Source organism: Pezoporus wallicus, unplaced genomic scaffold (genome assembly GCF_028554395.1).
Source record: "Pezoporus wallicus isolate ANWC-B61680 ecotype Strahan unplaced genomic scaffold, APGP_CSIRO_Pwel_v1 contig_593, whole genome shotgun sequence".
NCBI lineage: Eukaryota > Metazoa > Chordata > Aves > Psittaciformes > Psittacidae > Pezoporus > Pezoporus wallicus.
The window spans coordinates 5748398-5766687 of record NW_026642342.1 but is presented as its reverse complement, the minus strand read 5'-3'; the positions used below and the strand labels follow the sequence as shown (position 1 = coordinate 5766687).

At 41.2% G+C, this 18290-nt stretch overlaps 1 protein-coding gene across 3 annotated transcripts in view; it reads left to right on the top strand.

Moving 5' to 3' along the window:
* CFH (complement factor H) overlaps nucleotides 1-15964 on the top strand; it is a 30265-nt gene extending 14301 nt beyond the window's left edge. For 2 of the 3 annotated variants that reach the window (XM_057429287.1, XM_057429289.1), the window contains 17 exons: nucleotides 1266-1466; nucleotides 2031-2207; nucleotides 3315-3491; nucleotides 4566-4745; nucleotides 4887-5060; nucleotides 5900-6082; nucleotides 7484-7666; nucleotides 8997-9161; nucleotides 10364-10543; nucleotides 11460-11666; nucleotides 12274-12450; nucleotides 13065-13241; nucleotides 14230-14406; nucleotides 14742-14924; nucleotides 15015-15215; nucleotides 15473-15670; nucleotides 15808-15963. In XM_057429287.1, coding sequence (XP_057285270.1) covers nucleotides 1266-1466; nucleotides 2031-2207; nucleotides 3315-3491; nucleotides 4566-4745; nucleotides 4887-5060; nucleotides 5900-6082; nucleotides 7484-7666; nucleotides 8997-9161; nucleotides 10364-10543; nucleotides 11460-11666; nucleotides 12274-12450; nucleotides 13065-13241; nucleotides 14230-14406; nucleotides 14742-14924; nucleotides 15015-15215; nucleotides 15473-15670; nucleotides 15808-15827 — 2960 coding nt within the window. In that variant the 3' untranslated portion in view covers nucleotides 15828-15963. Of the gene's footprint in view, nucleotides 1-1265; nucleotides 1467-2030; nucleotides 2208-3314; nucleotides 3492-4565; nucleotides 4746-4886; nucleotides 5061-5899; nucleotides 6083-7483; nucleotides 7667-8996; nucleotides 9162-10363; nucleotides 10544-11459; nucleotides 11667-12273; nucleotides 12451-13064; nucleotides 13242-14229; nucleotides 14407-14741; nucleotides 14925-15014; nucleotides 15216-15472; nucleotides 15671-15807 lie in introns of all 3 variants that reach the window. The other variant, XM_057429288.1, reaches the window with a different exon arrangement.
* The last annotated feature ends 2326 nt before the right edge of the window (nucleotides 15965-18290 follow it).

The window sequence follows — 18290 nt, the reverse complement described above, 5'->3', positions numbered from 1 at the left end:
AAATGTGCTGTAGTCAGCTCCCTGTCAGAAAGGTTTATGGCCCACCTGAGGAGTAGCATGCCAGTTAAGGTAAGAGAGCATAGTGAGTATTAAAGCATCCAGGCAAAAACAGAACATAGATAATGTTTGAAAGGTATCTTTCATCATAGTTATCACAGTTTTAGACTTTTAGGTGCTGTTGCATGTTAGTATATTATGAACAGTCACAGTTTTATTCTACCTATTATAGCCTGTCAGATAACAAAGTGATATTCTTGATTGTTGATGAGTTCTTTCTTGGCTTAAACTTCCCTTAACTACAGTGATAGTTTTGCCCAGTAGCCACAGTATTAATGACTAAATAACTAAATCAGGAAGTAGTTTGATAATTAGTGAGCTATCACTCATTGATCTTTGGTCCCTAAAAATAAGAGGAAAACCTAGAATCTGAAAGAAACCCTGCTGAAATCTGTCTTGGGATGAACCTTTGGATAAGATTATTTGAATTACTCCCAAAAAAGTGCAGTTAGTATCTGTATTAAACTTTTCTCTATATGTTTGTGGGTTCTAAAACTCAGGTGTCATTCTGAGACCACTCATTATTGAATGGTCTGTCCAGTGGGTGATCTCCCCTGCCCCAGCATGAAGGTTTTGGCTTTGGGAGGAAATTACTTGCCATACCCGAGTAGGGCACCCTTGTAAACTTGAATGAAACCTTCTGGGAATCTTCCCCTTCTATCCTTGACTTGTCCCTGAAAAAGGTCAGTTCTTTTGAGGAAATGAGACAACAAAAGAAAAACATTACAGTTTTAAAATAAAAATGAGAAGAGAGAAGAGCTAGGAAGAACTTTTGGTGCAGGATCCTGAAAGTTACAAATTAAAGTGGTAACAGGAGTCATCTCAATTTTAAGAATCCACTGTTCAGTGTGTATATGTGAGCTAGCTGTCTGGGCTGCCACCATGGTCAGTATAGTAAATTTAGTTGAGACTTTTCTTTGTATTCTACAAAGATAGTGTCATCTCACCATATAGAATAAATACTCAGATTTAGCTGGATTTCTGTTGGTTCCATTGGAGTTGGAGGGGAGCAACACAGGCATAAGCACTGACAAAGACACCAGAAGCAGAGTGTGATTATTCCTGCGCTCCTTAGGATCTGCCAAGTTGTGCAGCCTTCCGTCTGTCGGTTTCAGAAAGCACTCAGTTGATGATGATGAATCTGAATTGTGCCTTGAGCATTTTGTCGTGCATGTGTTGATATTGTTGCTGTTAAATTCTATTTCAAGAGAAACCCTGTGACTACCCCGCTATAGAAAACGGCAGGTTATCTGACTCACTGGAGTACTACAAAAGCTATTACTTTCCAATGAGTTTTGGGCAGCACGCTGATTACCACTGCAATACTGGTTACTCAACTCCGAGTGGAAGGTACTGGGTTCGGATGGTCTGTTCTGAAAGAGGCTGGTCTCCAGAGCCAAAATGCTTCAGTAAGTGCATTTCCATTATATGCTCAATTCTGTCATAGTTATCAAAGGTCTGTGCATCAGAAATTGTGCCGATGGAGCACAAGATGGAACAAAGAACAGTTTGTTAAAGTAGAACTGCTTCAGTTGACCCCTGGAACTGCACCCAGACTGTAATAGTATTAGTATTATAACTGCAGTATTGCTTCAGCCATCTTCTTTGTGCTGAAAATCACTCAGGGTAGACATCACCATTTTCAGCCAGAGCCGACTATCCAGAGCTCATGTATATGACTCTAGATGCACTGAAGTTAGCTGAGCTTGCTTATGAGCAACTAGGTAAGCAATATTGCTTAATAGACCACTTCATAGCACCTTATGTAGTGACTTGCACTCCTGTTGATGTGATTCATCAGTCTTAAGGCAGTGCAGCAAAACATGCTTTCATTTCAGTTTGAATGCGAATGTCTTCTGGGGTTGAAGGCTACAGAAGGGTGGCTGTTTTTTGCTGTGTTCCTAAGAATTAATTTACCTGGCTTCTTGCTGCCAAACGAACTGTGGTTAAAGGTACTTACCTTCCTTCTTTAGAAACATGTCAAGTCAGACGCCTGGAAAATGGTTATTTCTCAAGTAGCCAAAGCATTTACAAGGAGGGTGAAAGAGTTAAATATATCTGCAATGATGACTATCAGACTGAACATGAAGATGGGGAAGTCACATGCACAAAGGGTGACTGGTCACCTCGTCCAAGATGTATCCGTAAAAGTGAGTGTCCTTGTATTTTGTTGCCATTTCTAGCTAAAGCTAGTAAATCTATCGTCACATCACCTATATTAATCCATCACCACTCTAAGTCTAGGTGCTCCACAACTGGAATGCAATGTTGTGATTCTCTCAACTGTCTCGTGCGGCGCTCATTCCCTGCATGCAGCTGAGGTCGCTCACTATGTGCACAATGTAACCCTGTAAAACATCCACATGTGCTTCATTCAGGTCTCTGTAAGCTCTGGGATGTCAGCCATAGTCTCTTTGTCTTCAGTAGTGAAATCTTGTTCTAACATAGTAATATAACACAGAGTCATCATTCCCCTTGCACAACTTACGTGTAATGTGTCTCCTTTCAGCCTCCCACCATGCCACCTGATCCTTGTTTCTCTTGCTGCCTTTCTAGTCAGCACCATACTGGAAGGGTGGGGGAATAGGAAGGTTACCTCTCCAAACTCCAGCTTTCGCTCCTAACTTGCACCAAACTTGAAATTGCTAGAATGTCTCACAGTGACTTTAAATACTTTAGATAATGGTTTCATAGAAAGAAAATTCAACCTGACTTCTCTTGAGCTATAAAAATTTTTTTAGGAAAAAATTCCACCCTAAAAGAGGCACTGACTACAGAATGTTTCATGCTGCCTCCCACTGAGATCTTGAGATAGCAATGAGCCAGCAAAATAAAATCTTATGATTCCTAGGCTATTGCGGGTATCACTGACATAAACCCCCCAAAACTGATCTGGAGCTTAAACTTTTGCAGCTCTTGCACTAAAGTATCGTTAACTCTGCTCCTCGCAGTGAAATATATCCTCAAGAGTTCCTCAAAGTGGTTGTTTTTTTCCCTGTCTTGAGTTACTCGACTCTCTAGTGTCAAATATTGCTATTTGTTGTGGTGTTGATTTCTGAAAATGAAGAAACTCTTTCATAGAATGGTTTATTAGTAAGGAATTTGGCATACTGTGAAAGTTTTCTTTCAGAATACAAGACCAGGCCCTGTCCAACCTGACCTTGAATGTTGCCAGGGTTGGGGTATTCATAACTTCCTTAGGCAACCTGTTCCAGTGCCTCACCACCCTCACAGCAAATTCTATCTGTCTCTTTCAGAAAAGTGCCAGACTGCCTATTTTGACAATGGCTATTTCTCCTCGCAAAAGAGAGAATATAATATACAGGAGAAAGTCAACTACCGCTGTCGCACTGGCTTTGTAACTCCAGAATTACGAGAAACAGGAGCCACGGAGTGTCGAGAGAATGGCTGGACGCCAGCTCCCAAGTGCAGCAGTGAGTAGTGTAAAGTCTTCAGAGCTCCCTGTCACCATCACAGGCACAGACATGATGTACAGAGCTTTTTGTCATCTAGAGACAATTTTCACTGAGCAGAGGGAGACTCAAACCAGCAACTGGTGCTCCAGAGATTGACTTTTCTGGGGCTTCAGGAAGTAAAATGAGAATACGTAAAGGGAGTGACAAAGGCAGGAAAATATCTACTGTCTTCTAGGCGAGCTGTCGAGCTGTCTTTTTGCACCTCTGTAGTACAAAGTAGGTGGCAATCACTGACCTCACGAGTGATTCTTACCTGATACAAGGTACATATGCCCAAATTTACTCCCAGTTCTCCCACCTTGCGCAAATGGAAGATTTATGAAGAAATGCCTGTGAACCAAGGGATTCTTCCATAAACTTTCTTCAAGTGTGACCAAACTAGAGAAAAATGGGGTTCATTATTTAAAAATATGTTATCCTGCATAAAAAGCACTATGTGTATGGCTGCCCTGGTGTCAAAAAATCCATTTGTAAAAAACACCTGTGTGCTTTTACCTGAAAAGGCTTCCATGCTGGTGTTGCCTTTATTCTCTTTGGGTCTTCTTCCTCTCCTGAATATGGGTAGGAAAGACAAGACTTAATCTCCCTGTGTTATCATACCAAGGCTTGTAATATTGACCAGCTTTAGCTGATATCTTGTCCTTTTATTTTAGGTTGCCTTTACCTAGGATTTTGTGCCTTTTTTTCCTACCCTGCTCACAAATGATGGTGGGGAACAAGAGTGCAAACTGTTTGCTATGACACCAATCAATCATAATGAAAATACGTAGTAAAGGGAGTGAATCTAAGGAGGAACTATTTATGCAAGATACTACTTCTACACACCTATTTCTGAAAATTAATGCAATAGATTATCAATATGCTATATACAATACTCTACATTCATATTTTGACAATGCAGAACTTCTAATGTTTCAAATATACTGAGTAGTTCAGTAGGCTAGCACACACTAAAGCACCTACAGAAATGGTGCTTCCAAAGAATGGTGTTTCTGGATCACAAAATGCGCTAACTTTTGTTTTATTCCACAGAGTCATGTAAAGCACCTCATGTGGACATTTTGAATTACCACGCAGATAGAACTGTGTTCATGCCTGAAGATACAATTGAGTATGCATGTTGGGAGGGGTATCGACCTGCAAATAATATGCCAACTGGTACCGCAAGGTGTGGCATAAATGGTGAATGGAATCCAGAGCCCCAGTGTCTTGGTGAATATTGTTGTACTTACGTAATTCTCTATATATTTTGTGAAGCTTTTTTCTTAAAGATTATTTTTTGTTTGTTCTGTTTAGCATTTGGCTATTTTTTGTAAGGTGCACATTATATGTTAAAATATTTTGTCTTTGTAGCAATTGAATGTGAAATGCTGACATTGCCCAATGGAGACTTTTCTCCCAAGAAGGGTAAATACCGCAATGGAGATGTTGTGAAATTTACCTGTACAAACAATTACGTGAGAGTGGGACCTGCTTCTACTCAGTGCTATTACTTCGGATGGTTTCCATCACCACCTGTGTGTAAAGGTAATTATTCTGTTAACTTTGGTAGGAAATAGATGAAAATGCTTGGGTCCTAAAGTCTTCTGTGGACACCTTCTATAAACCAGTCTTGCTCCCAGGAAAAATTATCCCATCTTTGTCTCTAAAAGGGCAGGAACTTTGGATCATTTCATGTGTTTTGCTGTTTTATGTGAAAGATTCTGAACAGTTGAACTTTCAATGCTGAACTTTCAGTTAGCTTTAGTTACACCAGCTGAAGTTTGGCAAGAACTGAAAGTGAGCTGGTAAATGAATTGTACAAAATTCTGCTCAGGTTATTGACTATAATGTGTGAAAAATTACTTATTTTTTTTTTTAAAGCATAAATAATGTGCAGCATGGCAGCCAGGAGTGATTAGTCTGAGTAATGTCCTCTCTTACTTTATCCTAAATGTGCTACATTATGCCACTGCCTAAACGTTGATACTCATCAGATATTATACCTTCTGTACCTTTTTTTGATCACATGACACTGAAAGGAAAAAAAGGTGTTTTGGAGACAGCTGTTTTGACACAGAGCTAGTTATTATTAAAAAACTGGGTTAGTTTTATCAATCACTTCTTTTATCATAGCAGGCAATTGACAATACATGGAAATAAGAGAGTATAATGAGCCAGGATGATGCTTATCTGTTTATGATCTCCAGCCCAGCACAAATACAGATGTTCAAAGACATAAGCCAATGACCTGTTTAACCTCTTCTACTGATTTTTCTTAACTTTAAATTACAAGTTCAATCTATTTTATGCAGCACTTCACATAAAACTGTGCTAAAAGTACTGGGTTAGTATGTTAGAACATAGATTTGATCTCTTGATTTCAGTGAATGCCAAAGGCTGTGGACCTCCACCTGAGATTACCAATGGAAGTATTGCTGATGCCTCTGTGAAACGGTCTCATCATGGGGACAGAAAGACATATCAATGCAACAGTGAACTGAAATTGGTTGGATCAAAGGAAATAGAATGTGTTGATGGGCAGTGGTCATCTCCTCCGTCTTGCATTGGTAATCTATGTAACTCCTACTTGTGAGAAGTCTGTAATTCACTGTGGGCTAATACTTCACAGATATTTTCACAAATAAAATTACATATTTGCAGGTATAATACATTGTGTTCAAAATCACGTTATGGCTGAAAAGTAAATACACACTATGTAGTAAAGCCAAAACCTTATTAGTAATATAGTTGAAATCTTAGCAGTCCAATAAAATAATTGCTGTGATTATAGGAAGAAAATAAATACGTAATATAGAAAGAATAATTATAAATATATAAATAGTACAGAATATCTATGTAATGCAAGCAATTTATATTATACAATTGCAATTGTTATATGCACACTTTCTCTTATTTACCCCCTTTTCTGGAAGAAAGTACCCACTTTCTGTGATGTCATTAGGTGGCGTACATCAAACGTGAGGGTACCAGTGTCAATGACAGGAGCTAAAAAACTGCTTGTGCAAAACTACTCTTTGCTTGTTCAGACAGCGTCTCAGAGTTAAAGTAGAATGGAGTATTCAAGCAGAAAATCTGTAAATACAGAAAGTAATTCAGGGCATTCTTATGGCACAGGATGATCTAACAGCACAACCAATAAAAGGCGCAGGTTTTATAGACTGATGTACTCTGTCCCTATACATATGCATTCTGGCACATCTTCCATGAGCAACACTGATTGATTAAAACTGTTTAGCATGGAGCAGAGGCTTGAAAGAAGAGGGGTCCAAACCTGAGTTCAGATTCAGTTTTTGAGTTTATCATGGGTCTTCCCTCTCCCTCATCCAGAGCAGGCATACGCCCTTATTCCCCTTTTGTGACTTTTTCCTGTTCAAAAAAACTCAATACTCACTTGCTGCCCTAATGTGTGCTGTCACTACCACTGCAACACTGACAGCCCAAAGCAGGAACCTTCCTGTTGTCACACAGAGGTGACAGCACTGCAGCCCTCTAAGTGATGATACTGTGATTTACAGTTCTTGTAATAGTACTAAATGCAGGTGCACATTACAAATGTGTAGCTGTATAATCAAATATAATTTTGACTGATGAGATCCAGGTGAGCTGGATTGATCCCACTCAGGGATCCACATGAGCTGGATTAACTGAAGGTTTTCTTACACTTTAGGGTTTATATAACAATGAAAAACAGATTGGGGAAATTACTGTTAGCCGAAGGTACTTGTGGAGCATGCTGTGGAGTTACCACAGTGATGGAAAAGGAAGGGAAAAAACAGGAGAGGGATTTAGCACACTGACTAAAGGACATACGTACTCCAGCTGCTGTTACAATTAATGGGAGTAAGTTTGCCTCATGAAATGCAAATATAGTTATTTTTATTTAAGTTCTTTCAGTATTCATATATGACTCCAGTATTATTGTGGAATACTTCTGCTGTTTTCAACAGAAGACAAAATGCCATGTGGATCTCCTTCCTCTATTCCAAATGTTGTTCTCCATCAGGAAGACCAGCCGCAGTTTTCCCATGGTGATGAAGTAATGTGTGGATGTAAAGAAGGCACTGGCAATTCTGAGGAAATGAAAATAAAATGTCTTAATGGGGAATGGGAGCCTTTACCGCTTTGTGTTGGTATGCTACATCCATACATAATATTTCTGTAATATTTCAGATCTGAGTGAAACATAAATCTATTTTAAAGTTGAATGATTTCAGCTAGCGATTCATAGCCAAAGCTACTATAGTTTCATGCATCTCAACTAAGTCCTTCATCCTGGAAAGACTCCACACCTACAACTCTGTAAGCACTCTGAGTAGGTTTGGTGAAGGGAATGGACACTTGCACAGTGGGTAAAATCAAGTATAGGTGTACAGGTGTGCATCCTTGGTATATGGTGGCTTTTACCCATTTTCCAGTGTTCCTCCCTAGTAACAACCTTTCAGAAGCCTTGGGACATACCTGCAATAAAGTAGCATGCCTGCTGCATTAATTACTTGTAGTTTCATGTCTCTTTGTACTACTTTGATTTTTGAAACCCTACTGGGAATTAAAAATTACATTAGTAACCAAAGTGTGCTAGGCTTATCTCATCCTCACCATTTTTATGTGGATTAGTCCTTTTCGCTTCGTCAGTAGTTTTCTCTTTTTTCACATATTTCCATTTAGTTTTGCAGTGCATAAGTTGAATGAAAATAATGCCTTTTACAAAGATATAGACCAAAGCCTTTTCCTAAGAAAAAGAAAAAAATTACATTAGAGCCAGTAATTTAAGAAAAAGTCAATACTGGACAAGAGTAACTCTTGCCTGTGAAAAATCACTCTAGCCAATTGCTTGTCTTTCTTTAACAGAACGCATATATTCAGTTCTTGGTTCCTTCTTTATTCTGAAGTCATTTTATATTCATCAGTGATTTGAGACCTCTGTGCCTTTATTTACAATTACGCTGAGGTTTGAATCAGGCACAAAAGACGGTCTGATGAGCTTTCACAATTAGCTTGTGTTCTGACTCTCAGAATCACTGGTAGAGGGCGTTAAGACACAGTTATGACTTAGCAACACTTCCACAGGAGATTGATAACCTGATACATATACAATGTGGAGTAGTACTTCCTTTATGCTCCTGCTTCTACAAGCTGCTTCTTGCTCATCTTACTATCATTTTATAGTCTTAGGGAAGAAAAGGATTATTAGGTTTTGTATTGTTTACTGCACTCAACAAAAGGGAAACTGCCAGCGTAAAAATCAATGCTGTGTGAGGTGGAGCAGCCTCATCTTTAGATATCTGGAGCAAGCAATCATTCTGTTACTGTAATCTAGGAATCTTAGGGGTTATCTCACAGTACAGTAAAAAAAAATAACTCTTTCACATGGACATGCATTAGGAAACTGATGACCTCTTCATCACAGAATACATGTGTATGTTTTGGTGTTTTCGCTCTTTTTGTTGATTTTTTTTTCAGATCCATCCCCTCAGTGTGTTCTTCCAATGGGTATTGAGCTTCGCAAGTCAAAAAAGGAGCCTGGGTCCCCTGGAGTTATACGTTACACATGTACAACAGGTGACAGAAAGATTAAAAATGCAGCTTGCGTGTCTGGAAGATGGTTACCGGAGATTGAATGTACAGGTATGGGTTTAGATTTGCACACAATTTCTTCTTTTTATGGAGGAATGATAAATGCTTATTATTAAACCTCCTTAACGTTGCTAGTCTGATATAGGAATGCTTACATATACACTTGTATGTGTGCTTACTCAGTGATATGCTAAGGGATAGTAATGAATAATTACGGCAATCATTTAAACAGTTAACTGGGTTTAGAGATGCATGGCTTTAGTGAGCCAGACATAGTTATGTGTACTCTGATAGTGGAACAGTTGTCACTGCCACTTCTGATGTGAGGAAAGACACAATGGCAAATTTAAACTCAGTTCTTCAAAAGGTCTTTACTGTGGTGCAAATGAGAGTAGCACATAGCTGAAGCTCAGGCCAAAGTTCCTTTATTTTCTGGAAGCACTCAAAGCTTTTCTAGTCCTGATTTTGCCTTTTTTTTTTTTTTCTTTTTTCAATTTCCTCCTATTTTTCCCTGTTTCGCAGAATATTGCCTGTAGAAGGCGTGACTGTGAAACAATCATCACCTCACTGCCTGCTTTGATTATGCCAGATTTACGGGAAATGATGCATAGAAGTGGGAGAAGTAGACAGAGAGGCAGTCACTCAAGGGAGCATTCAATTTCAAAAACAAGTTTTCTGGAGCCACTAGAAGCAACAAACCAATTGCCGGAGGTCTCCTCCAGATCTTCTGAGATCTACCTCCTTCCCTCCCTTTTTCTCTACCTTGGTAGGAGCAGCCCTTTGTTCCTTGAGTGGCAAAACTGAAGTTTATTTCTTTGTTTCCATTTGTGATTCTTATTTAGCTCTGTTACCAGATAAGTCTGAAGAAAAAAAACAAACCACAAAGTGAAACAAAACGAAACAAGAACCTCAAGAGCTGGTCCAGTTTTCCTATGTTCACCATAGAGAGGAACATAGAAAGCACACAAGAGTGTGCAGCTGTTTGTAAAGGAAAGGAAGGACTACAAAAAGCTCAAGCTTTAACTGGTGTAGGCAACGGTCTTCTATAAGTAGGAAAGCACATAAGCGTCTGAAGGCAGCTCTGGCGTTTCTGAAGCAGAGCAAAATGATCATGATTAATATAAATGAAAGCTTGAGATAGCTACTGAAGTATTATCTACTGCCAGTGTTTTCCTGGTTGTTTGTCTTGTAATCTGCAATGAACCATTCTACTTTATCTTATGTTTTGTTATAACACGAGTATGTCCCCTTAGCTGAGGAAAGCGCATGCCCACCTCCACCTCAGCTGCCTCATGCTCAACAGACAACAGTTGGAAGAAACTACAAGAATGGGAGTAAAATAGCTTTTTCGTGTCTGAAGAGTTTCCAGCTCGTTGGCATGAATGAAATAACATGTATAGAAGGGAAATGGCAATCACCACCTCACTGTGTGGGTCAGTAGTGGATTCTTTTTTCCTATTTATTTTGTTATGAATTTGTGTGTTATGCATTTACCATCATCATTAACAGGGGAATGGTAGTGTTTATGTTAATATTATCATGAACAGGTAACTGCAGAAAAGCAATAGAACAAAGTTGCTAAAGAAAGTGCAGTTAACCAACTGCTGGAGAGTAAATCTTTTCATGTACACAGACTTATCTATCTGAGGTGGGAAATGCAACTTTCAGGCAGACCCTCAAGAGCCGTGTGTTTATTTGTTTGTTTAGTATGATGCAGAATGAATTAGCACAGTTTTTACTGGCAGCATTTAATAGTGTCATGTTGAAAATATCAGTATTATTTTTTAGTTATAGTAGTAGCAAACTTTGGTTTGGAGTTGAGATTTCTCTTTCAGTTTTTTCAGCTTCACAGAAATTTAATCTATTATATGTATCAGGAAATACATTCTAATACTTCATCATTTCTCTTCTCTTTTTGATTTTGATTTTCATGTCATCACAAAACTCCTCAGAACATTGGTGTAACTTTGTGAATGGTGGAAAAACGTAATGGCTATCATTCTAGAAACTCACCTTCAGTGTCCCCAGACAAGATAATGTCTCTTCTGTTTCTCTGCCTATGAAATGTTCCCTGTTCTTCATGCAAAGATGTAACTGTATCTCTTTGCTTTGAACTGGAAATGGCTTTAATTTGGTTGAAAGGAAAAGAGAGAAACCCCACATAGAATGGAAAGGAGAGAAGGAGAGAAAAGTTTGGCTCTGTGTATGTTATCTATTTCTTCATTGTCCTTTCAAGCCAATTAATTTAAGTTTAGGTTATTTCTTTTTCTTTCCACTTTTAAGATGGCACATGCCATTGGGATATTGTCTTACATTTATTCATCTTTGTTTTCTACATATATGTTTTAGAAAGACCCTGTTTTCCACCACGACCCATAGAATGCGCTGATGATCCCAGGCTGGAAAATCAAAACTTAAAAATTAAAAAAGAAGGGAAAACAATTTATCTGGCTGGTGCCAGACTAAATTATACTTCTCGTCCTGGATACAAGTTAGACGGACCATCAGAGATAACGTGTTCTATGGGAAACTGGACTTCAGCTCCTACGTGCTTGGGTAATATCAACAAATACTTGGGTTTTTTGAAGTGCATTTAGCCATGAGATAGTAATAATTTGAAACAGGAGGTTCAATAGTAAGTGCCAGTAACTCCTTATTTTGCAATGGAATCTTATCAGCATCATGGATGTCTTCAGAGCAGTTCTGACTGGATATAAAACTGACTTTTTAAGTTCAGTTTAGCTGTTAAATTTTCTCTCGTACTCATGCAAGCTATGTTCAGTTCATATCTCTGCCAGGTGGCCCCTGGACACATCCTCACAATGCAAGGTTCTGTTTACTACACTGAAGCCTAGGAGCTGCTTTGGTGCTTCAGTGGTGGAAACCTCTTCAGTGTAGTAGGGGACAGAAGACTTCTTTGTTAAAATTTTGCCTGGCATGGTTAGGAACAGGATCTAAATATTTCAGTGGCTGAAGTCCATGCCTGTTTAGAGGAATGATTATTTAATCTTCCACATGCTACCTATTACATGAAATCCACTGTTGGCAGATGACTATGATGATGTTAGAAAAAGCTCACTAAAGCATCTGTTTGGTGCAAACAGTACACGCAATTCTATGTCTATCACACTAGCACAAGCATCAGCTTTCTGTGTCTTTACAGAAATGCCATGTGGAAGTGTTCCAAAAGTTGCCAATGCTCAGACAGAAGGCAGAAGCAAGGACGTTTATGAGCCTGGTGAAACAATTCGCTACCAGTGTGATGTGGGGTTCCTGATTGTTGGCCCTCCCGAAATTATTTGCAGAGAAGGAAATTGGACAGCACTGCCCATTTGTGAAGGTATAGGTTCTGCTTCTAACTAGTCCATGATCCTTCTTGGTCTTTCATGTTGTGTATTAAAATAGTTTCAAATCGGGCATGCAGGTGAGTCTGGCCAATAGAGCCACAAGGTGGCTTGCTTTGGATGGGCTGCTACAACTCCTCTTTTTCTGGCTCCTGAGAAACAAAAAGCAGGGTCTGTCAGCAAAGAAACGTTTCCTCTGTGGGCAAAAGCTAGTAGCTGAAGTTCGTCTCTGCTGAAATTAGGCAGGCAGAGGATTATGGAGGGATGGATGCAGGCTGCCAAGCACATTGGTTGCTGAAAGTTACATTCAAACAGTAAATAAATCACTTAACTCTACAGCACTTTGACACATGATGCTGTAAGGTGCCAGTCAGCACAATCGGTGCAGAGATTGGTGGATCTCGGCCACTCCTTTGCTCTTTTAGTCGCTCTAGGCAAAAATAGTGTTATGTGGCAAAACAGTGCAGAATGAAGACCATAACATCTTAATTTCCTACATGTAGAAAATGATCTATAGTACACAAACTGCTTTTGTTCTTCAGGAACAGTAATGCTCTGGAATGCAACACCTGTGATTTTCATATTGCTCCTGCTCTACTACTCTTTTCAGATGTTACTTGTGGAGTTGCACCTGAAATTCCCCATGCGTACATCACAGGCACTCAACAGGAGAGGTATCTGCCCGGTGCCAGAGTGCACTTTGAATGCGAAAGCAATTTTCAGATGATGGGTGGAAATTATATCACGTGTACAAATGGAGAATGGTCACAAGCACCAACTTGCAAAGGTAGGAATCCGTGCTTTGGTATCGCCTGTTAGCACAGAGGGGACAGTTTCCCTAAACGCTAAAGACTTTACCATTTGTACTCCTCTTCACTTTGTGTACCACAGCTTAGTACTTGCTATTCCTTCCTTGAGCGTCACTTTACTTTAGCATAATGCTTCTAGAAATACTGGGGATCTTTTCATCAGTGCCAAAAATGTCTTGGAGAAGCAGAGCCTAAAATGTGCTGCTCTGTCATTCTGCTGTACGATGCTGCTGTTTCCCCAGAGGCTGCCATTTAGGCCTCCCTCTGTAGAAAGACGCATGAGGGCTCCTCTGTCCTGTCCAAACCCGCCAGGGAGCACCTGAATGGAAGAAGCAGTAAGGGAGGGAAACGCTTGTTCTTCTCCAGGGCTCTGCTCTGACCGATGCGGATCCCAGCAGAGACTCAGATCTAAACCATGGCAGATCTGCTGGGGCCATGAAGTGGGAAGAGTGCTCCCGTGACAAGGAACCATCAGGAGCTGTGCTCCTGTCCCCTGCCCAAGTCTGTGGCTGCGCAGGATGAACAAGAGCTCCTTGGCTTCAGCACACCTCCGTGGAGCTGACTGCGCTCACCCATCCCTGAGCAGCGCTGATGAGCTCATCCAGTGCTGCCACTCCTCCAGAGCTCTGAGCTCTGCAGAGCGCCAGCTTGGTGCTGCCCTGTGATTTCCAGGCATTCCAGGGCTCCCTGGGGAGGGACATGGGTGCGCAGGAAGGCCGGTGTGGCTTCTCGTGCAGCCAGGTGTAGCTACAGAGACACTGGCTGTTTCTGGAAGCTGTCACTGACCCTGCCTTCTCCTGAGGGTCCCAGAAAGAGAGTTCTCTGTCACTCCATTGCTACCTCCACAGTGAGTTCCTGGAGCTGTGACCCACCTGAGGCAGAGAATCCCAGCAGAAATCGGAGCAAGGGTGCAGAGGGGAACAGCTCAACCCCTGCAGCCGTGACTGCAGCCGTGTATCGTTTCAGATGTGACGTGTAAGCCTCCTCCTGAAATCGCTGGCGGGAAAGTTCAAGGTGTTAAGAAGTCGAGGTACTTGCCTGGGGAGAACGCTCGCTACCAGTGCTGGCGAGGTTTTGAGATGACCGGGGCTCCCACCGTAGTGTGTCAGAACGGGACCTGGACAGAGCTGCCAACGTGCACAGGTGATTCCTCTCTCTTTCCATGCAGTCGCCTGTGGGCGAGACTGTCCTGGAGCTGACGCCGGGGCATTTACTTTCCCATTTCTGTCCCGTTGCTGTGCGCAGACCCAACGTATCTGGCGCAGACCCGACGTACCTGGTGCTCCCAGGAAAAAGCCCTTCGGTGGGCTCTGTTCAGATGAGGTTTCCAGCCGTGAGACCCAAGTGGCTTCAGTCGATAGGGACACATCTGGAGAATTACCGTGGGGCTGGGAGCGGTTGCTGGCCAGGCCTGATTTTGAGAGGCAGCCCTTGACTTCCTGGGCTTTCTCTCTGATTGACTGGGAATTTCCTTCCAGGGGAAGGTGGGAAATGTGGCTTGCCTCCAGTTATTGAAAATGGAGACCTTCTGTCCTTCCCCATGCAAGAATACCCGGAGGGTGCAACTTTGGAATACAAATGCCCAGACTTCTACGTCCTGGAAGGATCTCCGTCTATCACCTGCACTGATGGGCAGTGGACAAGCCCCCCAGTTTGCTTAGGTAGGCTGAAGCATGTGCTGGGCGGGGGGGGAAATGCTACATGTGGTGAGTCTGCACGGAATGATGACACTCTTCTTTTGCCTTTTCAAGTGGCCTGTACAGCATCTGAAGAAGACATGGGCAGAAACAATATTGAGCTGAAATGGACCAGGGGAAGAAAGCTGTATTCCAGATCGGGTGACTTTATTGAATTTCGGTGTAAAAGAGGCTATATGGAGGACCCAGCCTCTTCCCCATTCAGAGTAGAGTGTTTGGAGGGGACATTAGAATATCCCTGGTGCCAGCCAGCAAGTAAGTCACCTCCACTTCGGGCAGAGCTTAAGTGCAGTGCTACTGCATTTTCAGTGCTGAAGCCAAGGGCAAAGCCTTTAGGTTTCCTGGGAGAATTCCTAGTGGGGAACCAGGGTGTGGGAGCATCCTGCAAGCTTCAGGCAGTGAAGGGTAGTGCTGTTGATGGCTGTACCTGAGCTAGCAGAGGGCCATCATTTCCAGAGCATTGGTTATCCATTATGAGGTCTACAGGCAAATAATGAAAGTACTTTTTTCAGGAGACTGTAGACTGAATGAAAGGTTGATGGAAAGGAACCACATTCAACTGCAGTCATCAAGGTGGTTGAGGTCCTCTACCTTCGTCACTGGGGAGTATATTTTGTTTGAATGCAAATGGTGGTACCGGCAAGTTTCACACCCTGAGAAATTTAGAGCCATGTGCCGGGATGGAGTGATCTCATATCCTACGTGTGAATGTAAGTGCTCAGTGCCCAGGACACAGCAGGGCTGCATGAGGAAGCTTTGCTGAAATTACCTGTCCACTGCTCTGAGGAGCCCCAATGGTGTGTGTCAGGCTTGGTCTTCAGGCTTTTTCCTCTTGTCTCTCTTCCAGACGCAGGGGTTTTTGGATGAATGGAAGTGGCACAAAAGCTCTGGCAGTTAAGGATTCCTAAGCCGACCTCGTGATTTGAGCTTAATTTTCCTGGCAATTCCCATTCTCTTGTGTTTTCTTTGCAGCTTAGGCAATGTTCCATCTTGGAATATGCTATGTTTTTTATGATCAGATAATTGTGTTTGCACTTGTTTCCATTTTGGCCACCCAAATGGTTGTGTTTGCATTTTATCCAGTCTGTATTGATCTCATTGTTAGTTTTATTAACCATCTTGTCCTGAAATAAGCTGGCTTCGGTGGCGTACGGAGACAGGAATTTAACTCTTTATTATTCATGTGGAGTATTAGTACAGGCTGATTTCTCTGCGAAGAAAAAAAGAAATACCTTTGTTGTTTCCTTTGCTGGATGCTAGTGGATATTTCAAAACAGCTAAATCTCTGCTTTGACCGTCTCATAACCAAAGATCTGGACATACTGTCTTAGATTGTGATGTGAAGATAGCCAAGTTGACCTGACTTTGTGAGCACAGACAGGTCTTTTCTTGTGAGGACCTGGAGGGGAGGGAGTCCTTCTGCTTAAGAGCAAATAAATTGACACTGAATGTCATTTAGAACAATGGGCTCCAAAGTGGGGAGTAGGCACTGCGTGGGGTTTGGAATTTGATCCAATGAGTTGCATGAAGAAAATATTAAAACTTCTATTTATAATTATTTTTTTCCAAAGAAAAAAAAAAAGATTTCGCATTGGTGATTTCACTTGGTCTGCATGTGAGAGGGTTCCATGTCACATATGGTGCTGATGGGGGAGATCAGGTGCTCCACAGTGCAGAGCTGTTCACAGCGGCACCCTCACTCATTCATTCACCTTCAGCGTATTGCAATGCACTGTAGTTTATATGTGCCCATTTAAGTTTATTTTGTGGATTATATTTAGTTTCAACAACACAGAAGATAACACACGAGCAAACAAGAAAGTGACAAATCTGATGCTTCTAATAAAAACTCTTCATGAGCCACATTATGAGGTAAAAGACACTGTTTCTCTAATCACACCTGACAGGAAATCGATCAAAAAAAACCCCAGAATTGTGAGGAAGAGTATTTGAAATAGGGATTTAAATTCATTGCTGTTAATGATGAACATCCTACCCTGGCTATAGACAAAGAGCAGAGCTGGCGACCTGGTGGAAATACAAGAAAACTGTATGCAGTGTTAGTAACAGAATGAGAAGAAAGCTTGACAGTACGAACATGAACAATATTAACTATTATTATGAATACAGATAATACAGTGAGAAACAGGATAGTGATCAGCTAACTCACCTGTACTGAAAAGTCCAAGTAAAAAAAAACCATCATGAAATCCAAGTTGTACAAATGCAAAGACTCTTCTGAGCACCTCCTGTACTGCTGCACTGAAGCGACGTTGCTGGGAGTCCTCACACTTTTAAAGCGAGTCTTACTGCCTTGGAAGGAGAGCAGAGCACTGCCCTACTGCCACCTCATTGCAGCTCCTTTTATTGTGAGGCATTTTGGGAATCCAGCTGCAACTCTGTTTTCTTGAGAATACCAGTGACAGCACATCAGCCAATGTAAAATCCCTGTGAAGTTAGGAAGTTAGAAGCAAACAAAGAAACATAAAAGCCAAATACACCACCACCATCATTTTCTCCCCTCTTTCCCTGCCTCTGGCAAAAAGATACAATGGAATTACTTTCTTTGGCTGTAACCATAAACTTTCTGGTAAACAAGGATGTGTTTTTCTCACTGCAAGAATAGTGTTCAGATGAGTAGTTTCCCTACCACCAGTGAATTAAAAGTTCAGTCCTTTATTCAGTGTCACAGTTCAGTATTTATTTTGTGGGTGCGAGCATACATGTGAGAAATGAATAAGGAACTTGATACTTTAATATGCAAAGCAGAATTAAGGAAAATTAAGGTAATTTTATGGCTTTACTCAGGTTACTGAGAAATACCAGTTTCAGGATGCAGGATCTCAAGAACAGTTTGATTTCTTTTCTAAAACAGACAGTGAGGACAGGGTTCTGGCTGCGATGACCGTGATGCAGTTCTTGGCGTGGATGCACACAGTGTGGCCGTGACAAAATATCTCAGATCCATGCTTTGGTTTCCAATCTACAAAATGCATAAAGCTTACTTGTGCCCAAGAGATGTCTCTGTTATTAATAAAATAAAGGAGTTGCTTTATATTAATCTTATTGAAAAGAGAAATAGTGCTTTGTTATGGTAGTGCAGACAGCAAGTGAGAGTCCAGCAGAAATTTGCTTCTACTGCTGGTTATCTCAGTCTAAATTTCAGCAGCAAATGAACCCATAGATTACACAGATCTTTGATTGACATTTTTGCACTCAATTAACCAATATGAGCAGCCAAAGTGTTACAAATGGTTCAGTCACACAAACAAAGGCTATTCTCATTCACATCTGCTGTCTGGTCATTTTCAGAGACAGCATATGAAAGGT